At 41.2% G+C, this 11365-nt stretch overlaps 2 protein-coding genes across 5 annotated transcripts; both read right to left on the bottom strand.

Moving 5' to 3' along the window:
* Positions 1 to 107: 107 nt before the first annotated feature.
* On the bottom strand, positions 108 to 2225 carry mrps2 (mitochondrial ribosomal protein S2). The gene is made up of 4 exons (XM_079486820.1): positions 2023 to 2225; positions 1705 to 1827; positions 1389 to 1518; positions 108 to 1254 (listed from the first exon to the last, which is right to left on the bottom strand). Exons 1-4 carry the CDS (start codon positions 2045 to 2047, stop codon positions 720 to 722), a joined length of 813 nt encoding a protein of 270 aa, XP_079342946.1. The 5' UTR covers positions 2048 to 2225; the 3' UTR covers positions 108 to 719.
* On the bottom strand, positions 2181 to 10049 carry ppp1r26 (protein phosphatase 1, regulatory subunit 26). 4 transcript variants are annotated; one of them, XM_079486817.1, is made up of 5 exons: positions 9903 to 10049; positions 5217 to 8408; positions 2962 to 3079; positions 2793 to 2870; positions 2181 to 2384 (listed from the first exon to the last, which is right to left on the bottom strand). In XM_079486817.1, the coding sequence occupies exons 2-4, from the start codon at positions 8339 to 8341 to the stop codon at positions 2817 to 2819; spliced, it is 3297 nt and encodes a 1098-aa protein (XP_079342943.1). In that variant the 5' UTR covers positions 8342 to 8408; positions 9903 to 10049; the 3' UTR covers positions 2181 to 2384; positions 2793 to 2816. The 4 variants fall into 4 exon arrangements, 3 of the variants coding, with proteins under 3 accessions (XP_079342943.1, XP_079342942.1, XP_079342944.1); XM_079486816.1 differs by lacking the exon at positions 2181 to 2384 and having other exon boundaries at positions 2690 to 2870; XM_079486818.1 differs by lacking the exons at positions 2181 to 2384; positions 9903 to 10049 and adding an exon at positions 9364 to 9515 and having other exon boundaries at positions 2690 to 2870.
* Positions 10050 to 11365: the final 1316 nt, after the last annotated feature.

Here is an 11365-nt window from a genome sequence, read left to right on the forward strand (position 1 = left end):
CGCATGTTTCGATGTAATTCGAAAATGTATATGGTTAGTTTACGTAATTTATAATTGGCATGTAGTTTAAATGCATATAATATATAGCTGTTATTCTCACCTTTGTAGCATGTGGAATACAGAATAAATCCAGTCGAGAGGAGGAGCCAAGATATTAATACAACAGAAATACGGCAACCTGTTGGGCCAAAAGGGCTAATAGATCCGTAGATTCTCGTTTCCGGTTAACACACACTCACATTTGACATAACATTTTGAATTAAACAAGTTTTATTCGGTTTATCTATGTATCCAAGAGAAAATAATAGAGTTGCCAGTTGTCAAAGAACTATATTTTACACATGGAATAATAAAGGGTTGGTCAACAATAGACTCTGGGGTATCTTGACTGTTGATACACTTCCGAGTATAGTAAACAAGCAGAGATGAAGGCATAGAATAGAAAAGACAGTTTAATGTCCATCAGAACATAACAGAACAACCCACTGAATTGACTTCACGGCATCTTTTTCATAATCAAAGCATCAAACTGTGGTAGGATCTAAAACAAAACCAGTATTAAACTAAGGGTAAATTGTTTTGGCATAAAAATACATGAATATGCCTTAATATTAACACGGGGCTACGAAGCAGAGTTTGCAATAATTTTTTCCTCTTGTAGTTTGTATGTGTGGACTGGATAAAAGGAAGTTAACTGGCACAGCCGTGGCGTTCCCTCCTCATACTGATGCTGAAAAACCCCTCAGCAGCTCCATTTGCCTCCTCTTGTCTTTTGCCCTGTTGATGGTCATTTTGAACAGCCGGCAGTACATCTCCATGGACGCAGGAGTGTCATCGTTGCCTGGGACCGGGTATGTGAGGAGGCTGGGGTTACAGTTGGAGTCCACCACCCCAATTGAGGGGATATTCATTTTGGCTGCGTCCCGGATTCCCACGTGTGGCTGGAAAACATTATTGAGTGTCGAAAGGAATATAATAAGGTCTGGTAGCCGGACACCGGGGCTGTACTGGACAGGGGCATTGGTGAGCAGTCCACCCTGCCAGTAACGCGTGTGAGCGTACTCTCCGCACTCTCGGGCTGTTGTCTCGACAAGGTGGCCGAACTGGCGTCTGCGGCTGATGAACAGAATAATGCCACCCCGGTACGCCACATGAGCAGTGAAGTTTAATGCTCTCTGGAGGTGCTCCGCTGTCTGATCGAGATCTATGATGTCAACGTCCAGACGAGAACCAAACAGATAGGGTTCCATTAGCCTAAACGAGAGGGGAGAAAGTATGACATTTTTCTGTTTGTGTAAGCAAGTCATCGACAAATCCCTAAGGTTTATTCAGATTCTCATTATGATATTTCGAAATAGCTGCAGAGAAATTTTATGTGAACATCCCACCTGTGTCTGCAGCCTTTCTTGTGGCCGAGATGCACACGGGCCTCAAACAGGTCCTTTATGGTGTAGAGCTCAGACAAGCGGAAAAAGTCTGGCTGAGTGAGGGGGAAGTTTAAGATCTTCTCGTTCACACCTGCACATGTAAAACAAAACACAATTCATATACCACTGGGTGGAAGAATAAACAATGAGAGAAACCTTCTCCTCTGGAAATCAGGCACATTATACATAACATCCACTAATATTCTCTAACCTCCATTTATACGCAAACGAAATACACACAGAGTGGTTTGGAAAACATAATTCACGACTGTCTCACCGGTATCATGGATCGATGCTGCTGGTGGCGGTGGTTTGGCCGCAGCAGCAACGGTGCCGAGTGTGTGTCCATGACCTGACAACACAGCGCCCACCAACCGGTGACCCCGCAGAACCCGAGACACTAAACACAGAATATAAAATCATAATAATGCTTAAAAATGTCTCCGCCGACAAATCATTTCCACCCTTATCTAAGTTAAGTTAAAAATTGCGTCATGTCATTACAAATCGTGCGCAAGATTTTGATAAATGTCTTAAAACAAAATTAACAAAGCAATGAAAGTACATCAACATTTAACCATATTCTTTATTTCACCTCTAGTCAGGATGCCAGCTGCCATGCTTTCTCATTAAGCTCCGCCCCGAGCTACGGAAAACGCCAAGGATTCTGGGAGATGATGTTCAGTGGCCGGATGAAGCGCCTCGTTAAATAACTACAAAAAACTACAACTACCATATGAACCAGCAAGTGCTCACTGAATAAAAACTTTATTCAAACAACCGCGTACAAATGTGCTCGCATCGAACATTTCAAACCACGAGAAACACAGACAGAACCGTAAATAATACAATGAGAACTAAGTAATTGTTATTTTATCGTTATTAAAATACAATTTCAATACATCAAATTACAATATTCAATGGAACACGAGAACTTCTGTTTTAGCGTCAGTTTATCTGTAAAACAAACAAAGAAACAAACACAGTTACTCAAATGGAATATGTAAAAGCAATCATTCATTTTAAAATGTTATACCACTCTTAATACTATAACCCTAAACTGGTGTCGCCAGAAAGACTTGGTTAACCTTGATCAGGTATTCCTGTAGTTTAATTGAGAGAGCACATGTTAGCAGTGCAAAGATCATGGGTTTGAATCCCGGGACATATTTGTCAACTAGGAACCCAAAAATGTACGCTTCCCCAGATACACCTTGCTGCTTGTCCACTCATTTTGTTGGTGAATATCATGGTTATGTTGGTCAACCAGCTACACCAGTAGGCTACTAACAGAACGGACCATCTTGAATGAGTAAAGAATTCATGCTGGTATGGGATGTGAATCAAAGCAGAGACCTCAATTACCTGTGTGCAAAGAGATGGGTGTATTCACCTTGGCACACTGACCACAAACTGCAACCTCCGCTTGACTGTTGTACTGCACTACACACACGCACATTCAACAAAATGAGTAAGGGCACCTCATATATCTTCTCTTGTATTCATATAAGGCTAACAAAGTCTTCTTATGTACCTGTAACTGCTTTTGAACCTGAAGGCGTCTGCTTCGGAATCTTAGTCTCCTCTCCTCTGTATCAAGCGCAATGTATGGACTCAGTAAAATCCCGGGATCTATAGAGGTGGACAAAGACCTGGTACAAACACAAGAAAAACAGCATTATGCATGCTCAAATAAACATCCAACCAGTCCACACACTCAAGAGATCGTTTTTTAAGATCAAGACAAAACTAAATCAGTACTACAGCATGTCACACTGCAGACTGACACGTTATGACAATTTCACCAATTAAACAAAAAAAAAATGTAAATAAAAAATTACGCTAAAACTGGCAATGTTTTTACTAACAAATAATTCAAATATGTTTTTCTTAAAAGTTGTATATAATAATAATCTCTTTGCTTGTTAACCTTGACAGGCTGGTATTTTTTTGTCTAAAAGGGAGTTGTTACAGCTTAAGGAAAATATCCAACAACGCCGAGATCTGCCATCTATTTTGGTTTGTGATACATCTGTTGCAAAGAACGATAAGATAAAAATTCACACTTTAAAGCATTTTTTGCGCACTCGAACACAACAATGTAAGGCTCATTCAATCTGGTGTCTCAAAGTCCATTTTTATTATACATATTAAGGAACACAGTCTGAGAATCTTTTCTCTGTTCAGAGCAGGGGACAAAAAATCTTTTCTTTTCGTTTTTCTTTTGCAAAATATTTATGAAAACTGGCAATGTCCAGCATAGTCAGCATGTGTTTTTAACTTTCTTCTCTTCTATAAACAAAAATAAATAACATTCTTCTCACATAGGAAAACACCTAACATACAAGCATCAAAAACAGGAACTAGGAATCAGGTGCAGAGAGAGAGAGAGAGAGAGAGAGAGAGAAAGAGAGAGAGAGAAAGAGAGAGAGAGAATGACCTAACTAACTATGTATGCAAATAAGTCCACAGAGTGAAAAGTGTTAGACCAGTGGTACAAAAATAACCTGGTTATGACAGAAAACATATAAGATTATAAACATACCCCTACCCACAAAAAACGGCACATTAGCAAAAAATGCTTGGTGAGGAACTATTGGATCATGAAGGGTAAGTTAGTGCATGTAGGGTGCTTTTGCAGAAATGTAAGACACCATAAAAACCATTGGTAATGTTTTCTTTTTGTAAAAAAATTCAAACCAAGTAAATGGCTGCTCTCAAACGTTTTATACACACTAAAGTAAACAGAATGAACCCCATTCATGAAACAGGCAGAACTAACTTCTGTTACACAAGAATAACTTTACAACAATTTACACAGAAGAGTGTTGAGCTTGCATTTCATGAATGAGGTCCTTGAGATGATTTTCACTAGAGATTTCTGTCGGTTTGAATAATTCAGGACCATTTTATTTGTTATTTAAAGTGACTCCTACTGCCCTCTCAGAGGTCAGGGGTCGCAATGCAGTTCCTGTCTTGACGGAATGAAAACATCGCAAAACTTTTGACAAGAACGGATCTTAAACCATTGCGACACACAAGTCACAACTCTCAGTTCCTGAAAACAAACATATGGTGCACACAAAAACATTTTAAATCTCTTTGCCTTTACATTCTTCAGTCCTTAACCCCCCGTTTAGTCTTTTAAGAAATATGATTAGCATGTTCTAGATTTTTCATTTTCGCAAACACAATAACTGATTTACGTGATTAGACCTGTGAAACTTTGCATGTAAACTCACCAATGTGGGTATTTCATTGTCATTACTTTTTGTATTCTAGAATAAGACAATATGAAAACAATGCGTTTCAAAAAGTCGTGAAACAAAGTTTGTAAGTTTCATTCAGAAAAAAAACTGCAGCTGCTGTAGAGAAAATACAACAGAAGAACAATAACAGCAAAAGTTGAATCTCTCTTTACGACATCATGTTCGCTTTTAAATATATTTATAAATGTACAAACATACAAAATAAGGATGTGGTACACTCAAAGAGTCCTATATGTGACGATCCCTTCGAATCTACATACAGAATGAAAAGACTGAAATGCTGGAGAGGAAATGCAGGTATATTTTAGTCTCTCAGTGCTAAAACGTAAAACTAAATCTGACGGAAAATGTTGGATATATAGGTGAGAATCAACCTGCGGATCACAGATGGGTGCAAACCGCTCAATAGCTCTCTAACCATTGTGATAAAATAAGTGTTTTGTATCTAAAGTAGAACCTTCTAGGTTTTTGGCTCCTTCACCTGATATGTGTATGTGTTTGGACACAAGTATGTACTCACTGACTGGGCTGATGCTGTCTTCCTGCCTTCATCTTCTGATCTTCCCTGTCCTCATCTGCCTCTATGTCTGTCTCATCTAAACATTTCTCTTCCTCGTCTTCATTCATTCTTCCCTCCTTCTCATTTTCTTCCTGCTTTTTACCTCCCTCCCTCTGTTTTTCCCCTAAACTCACTCTGTACTCACTCGGTTCGCTTTGTCTGACCTGCAGGTGGTTTGTCTTTTGAGCCGAGAATGATGGGAAGGCTGTCTGGTCCGGTTGAAGTGTGGCCTGGTCTTTTTTGTCCCTGTTCATGTGATTATGTACATAGATCTCCTTTGTCCCGCTGCCTGGGGTTGTGGAGGACAAAATGTCACCTGTGGTGATGGCAGGGTTCTCTGTGGAGGGAGAGCTTTCGGAAGGTTCTGTTTTGGAGAATGGTGAAGGACACACAGACCTGATGACCTCGCTCAAAGGTATCCTCGGGGCTGGTCTGCTTTGATGGATGGTTGGACGTTCATTACAGTCGGTTGAAGGACATTCCATAAGCTCATTCATTCTGCTGTTACCAGACGCCATTAAGAACAAGTTCTGGTGTTGATCAGATGTTTGGGGCGTTTCTGAAGGTGATGTGAAAGAGCTGGATTTTAAGCTTATATGACTGACAGAAGTGCTTGTACTGGACAAGCCATTATTTTGGTCTCTCGTAGTTGAGATCTGCAAATTTTCATTTTCCTTTTTCCAAAAACCCTTAATGCACGAGCTGCCAAGTTTGAGGAGTGGTCCCTTATCCGCTTCCACAGGAGAGTCTGTTTGTCTCTTAACAAATAAAGACACACCTGCAGATTTCATTTCCGTTTGAGTTTCATTATTTTGAAGCCCAGCAGGAGGTTCGATGGGAATCTGTTGATGCTCTAGTTTAACATCTGCAGCCGTTGCCAATTCTTCATCATCGGCCCCCTCCTGTTTGATGTTTTTAGGTACAGGTGTGGCCACTTTGGCTCTCTCGGCCAAGAATCTCCTGATCTCCTGTTCAATGCTGTCATCGCTGTCAACACAACTGTCTTCATCGTTTGCTTGTTGAATAGAAGAGGGTAAGACACATTCTTGATGACGTTCCATCACACCTCCACCGTTTCCAAGACTTGTAGGCTGTTTGCAGTTTTGGGCTTCTGATTTGCTCTTACTAGCTTTGCTTCGAGGACTCTTGTTGCTTTTAGCATGCAATGTAGATTTGACAGTCTTGACATGTGACATGAGTTTAGGCTTTTTCAAAGTATCTGTAGTTAATGCTTCTGAAGGTCCTTTCCTTGCCCTCATGTCCCTTACCTTCTTTTTAACCTTTTTCTTTGTTTTAAGCAAGTCTTTAATCGCAGCATCAAGGTCCTCGTCGCTGTCCAACGAGCTGCTTTTACCGCTGCTGTCATTTCTCTCGAAGCCAATCACAGTCCTTAAATCGTTTGGTGAACCTTTGTCTTGGTGTGTGGAAGCATCCGGCACCTTATGAGCGGGCGAGTTTTGTTTTGTTTTGTTGTTTTTCACAGTGAGAGGAGCATAAATCCCAGGGGATGAAATCTGAGATATGGATGATTCGCTATGGACTGACGGTTTCCCTGAGGGCGTCTCTTTATTAACGTCACAAGCGACTCCTCCATCTGCTGAAGGTTTGCTTTGTTCTTTAAATTTGCGTTTTCTTGATAAAGATAACCTTACTTTACTCGACTGGGTTTCCTTCGCCTTTTTCTTTGGCTCTTTGCCTGCTGTTGGATCTGCAGAAGGCTCTTTATTCATCTGAGCTTTGAGCTCCAGAAATTTCCTGATCTCCTGTTCGATTCCGTCTTCGCTGTCGACGGAGCTGTCATTGCTTTTGTCGTCAGTGGTGGGAAACGTCTGCTGCGTGGTTCTGTTAAAATCGGACTCGAAGACCTCGGGCATGACCGTCTTGGAGATGTCCAGAATGGCTTCTGCACACATCAGGTCAGCTGTGTCCACATTTAAACTGGAGTGTATCTGATGCTCTGCATCTGTGGTTCGTAGACAGGTGGGCGGAGCTGTGAGTGCTTTTATTTTTGAGCCTTGAGATGAACATGTGTTTAGAAATTGACTTATGGTCAGTGAGGCGGGACGTTTAGACTTTTTGGTTGTCAGTTTCTTCGTATTGTTCTTCTTGGACAGCGTTTTGAGTGGTTGAGCAATACGTTGCACAGGCACAGGTTGGGTAGGTTTTAGAAGACTTTTCTTATCCTTGCATTTCTCTGCCTGAAAGCGACGTATGGCTTCTTCAATCCCTTCATCGCTGCTGGTATCGGAGTCTTCAGTTCGTCGTGGGTTTCTCGTGGTGTCTTTTTTACATTCTAGCTTCTCCTGCTGGAATCTCTTAATCTCTTCTTCAATTCCGTCATCGCTGCTGGAGTCGAGCAATTCCTCTTTAATTACGAGACAGGGTGGAGATCTGTCCATCTCAGAAGATGAAGATGACCCATTTTTACATCTGGACAGAGGAGGGCTTTTGACCGGTAAACCTTTACTAATGTATGCTTTCTTAAAGGGGTTTTCTTTGCTTAGACTTTTCTTCTTGACTTTCTCCTTCAAGGGCTGCGTTAAAGCGGCTCTCTGAATGTGATTGCTAGCGGTTAACACTTTACCACTGCTGGAATGTGTGATTTGTTTAGCAGCGTCTGGCGTGCTCGGTTCCTTCCGTTGAAGTTTGGCCGACGAACCTGTCACCGGATCCCCTTTGCGCTTGTGGTCCTCTTTCTCCTTTAAATACTCCTGAATGGCCTCCTCGATGCCCCTGTCCACAGAATCGTCGCTGTCTGAATCTTCTCCAGTATCAGACCCAGCGGCCTCTCGCCTTTCATCCGTCCGACAGGACCTCACCGACGTGTCCGCGAGTCGCGCTTGCCCCTTGTAGCCAGTCTCGTGGCTGGAGTGTGCGTCCTGCGCGTTGTCAGTCATGTCCGAAGACTGGGTGCTGTGGAGGCTCTCTATGATCATCTGGATCTTCTGTGGGATGGGGGTGCCGTTAACTGAGGCGAGGTCGTTGTCGGAGGCACTGTCATTGAAAAAGAGAGGCAGGATGCAGCTTTTACTGGACCTCCATTCTGAGTGAATAGCCACCGCCGGAGGAATTGTCTTCAGGAACATTCTAGAAGGTCGGAATGGAAGGTTTGTGGGTGCATGGAGAAGCTCCAATTGTGTTCCTGTTCACATTCTGAAAACAGAATTGCTCATTATTATTAAAAGTGAATTTATTAACTACAAACAATGCATGGATGACAACATATAGTAATCACAAATCTCTTTATGGATCATTTAGATTTTTTGGACAAAACTTGGATGTGACCATTGAGACTTCAAACTGGGTATTTGACATCTGGTGAAAACTAGATTTTTTTTTCACGGCATGGTAGACTGCCCACATAGAATATAATGTGATTGTCAATTATATTGATTATTGAAGCTTGAAAATATAATACCACTACTGCCTTTAAAACATTTGTTTGTACATATATTGTAACTGCCGGGTTGTCAGTGTCCTTCTGAAGATAAGACAGTTGAGCTTGAGACCCCCTCATCACAGGGCCTGGCCCAGGACAAGGGGCCAAAACTGCAGATGTACAGTACAGATTGTACAATGACAAATATGACAAAGAACGTCATATAAAAGACCTACATGAGCAAAAATCACCATGAAAATGGCATAACTTGATAAAAAGTGTACATAAAAGTTATGTCGTTCAATTCAAGGTTTGTTGTTGAATATATTGAACATTTTAACATTTAGTCATATGTTAAAACATACTTCACGGAGCAAGAACAGGTGTTTCATGAAGTGTACTGCGATGCTTCAAACCCGCCAATATCTGTTTGTTATGAATATATAAATATGGCCACCGACACTAGGCTACCGATGATGCAGGTTGTCAAGAAGTTGCAATCATTGCAGTTATCGTAAAAGATAAATAACGTGACACTTATTTATAAGAATCCCAACGTGATAGTTTAATCTAGTTTAATTGCATTGCATTATATTCAATGTTGCATGTCCACGCAACGACGATCGTGCAAGTAGCCGAGGCCCCTTCAACATCTTCCCCCGCTCGCCTGCATCTCCTCAGACAATAAACTCTCACGAAATGTTACAAAATAACTCCCGCCACACCGACCTCACAAACAAACTTCCGCCGAGCGACAAACTGTATCTTGAACAATTCGGTGCAAGAGACGCGCGACGTTTTCGTGCTTCTGGAGCCCGTGTCGGAGCTCTGGCTTCAGCCGCGCACCGCGCTGTCCCTGCGCTCAGCTCGCGGCTCTGCCTGCACTCGCGGCCGGGGAGCGGAGCTAAGAGACACCGTAGACGAACCGGCGCCTTCCGCCCGCAGCCGGCCGGCAGACCGGTCACGGTCCCTTCGCTCATACTAACAGGACATTTATTATCAAAATAAACACGGTTTGGGGAAGCTTGGATGGCTGGCGGTAACGCAGCAACGATGGGAAGAGAATCCCCTCAAATGTGTTGAAGAATCGGGTGTTTGAAGACGCAAAGTTCTCCACGAGACGGATGCGACGGCGCACTCCCGGGCCCTCGACACTTCTCGCCGGTTCATTCCGCAAATGCCTCTTTGTGTGGAGTGTGACTACAGATAAACACAACAGAAGTCGAATCCCGCTGCGTGCGTTCGAGTGTTGATGCGATGAAGCTCACCTTACGACTGAATGAAGTCTCGGTAAGTTTATCCGCCGGTGTGTTACACATCCACCTTTGAAATCCTTCAATTTTTGGAGTGTCCACATACGGGCACGGGCGCGCGCTGGAAGCGTCTCGTACACCCCCTTGCCTCCCGAGTTACCTTCGGAAATCATTTAAAGACACAGTTCACAATGTTTCATTGTTGCAACGAAAGAGGCTGCAACATTTATTTAGCGGACAAGGTTACATGTGTTTACTTTTAATATGTTCATTAGTTATGTGTGTAATCTACGTGACATTTTATGAAGATAATATAAAATATTATGTTGATTTGTATATCGCGTATTGCTCCATGATTTTTTTGGATGAAATGACTAAATGTAAATGTACACGTTTAATATGATGATCTTAAAAACATTTTGGTCTGGAGGTGTAGTTGTGCCTAAATATTGTAAGTTTTACAATTGTGCAAATCAAAGGCAACATAAAGGAGGCCAGAAAATTATAATAAATAAGGAATAATAAGAAAGAATGAGTAAGTTACTTTCAAATGGTATACAGGCTGCAAATTTGTAATAATCGATACACACTCAAGAAGGTGTCCCAAAGTTCTATGATAGGCCTATTTATTGGCATGTTAATAAAAATTAAAACGTTGTCATTATTTATCCTCATTCAAAACCTGCGTTTGACTTTTTCTTATGTGGTATACAAAATAAGATATTTTGAGAAATAATGAGGTTGAGGTTTTGTGGTCTTACAGTGGAAGTCAAAGGGTGCAGTGTGGTTTGACAGTGTATCTATTCACTTTTAAGTTTACATTTTGTCTCCAGGGACACCTCTCATATTTGTTTTAGTCCATGTTTTGTTATTACATGTTTGTTTAGATTGTCTCCAATCAATCAATCAATCAACCAATCCAATTATTTATTAATTCACACGTTTCAGGTTATTTGTAAACTGTCAGTTAAATCTATAATAAATTCACTAAAATTGTTCAGTCTTGTGAATAGGTAGAACAGATGGAAGAAGTGACTGCATACAGAAATGATTATGGTAATGATGAGGTGTACAAGTGTTTTTATTGCACTGTCTTTGTAGCAGTCTGTTGACGCATGGTGGCGCTATATGACCATTTTAAGAAACAAGTCAGACTGGCTGAATACTGTCTTTTCTTGTTGGTTTCTGAATGTTGTGCTGTAGCAAGAAAGCCCAATCCTTTTCTATCCTTTTCTAGCCACTATGAAAGTTCTATTTACCAACATGTAAACCTTTGAAGGGATTGTGTATAATAATTGTTGGGTGTTGGTTAGAAATTTGTTAAAAATATGAATTTTGTGCATTCTGTGAGTATTATTGTGGAGTTTGCTTAAAAGTGTGTAATTTAAGGCCAAAATGAGATGACTCCGTTTCTTTGAAAAATCATACTTTTGTTGTGCATTCCAATTAATATAAATCAAAATGCAGTTGGTTTGTGT

The sequence above is a fragment of the Barbatula barbatula genome, assembly GCF_947034865.1.
Source record: "Barbatula barbatula genome assembly, chromosome: 22".
Lineage (NCBI taxonomy): Eukaryota > Metazoa > Chordata > Actinopteri > Cypriniformes > Nemacheilidae > Barbatula > Barbatula barbatula.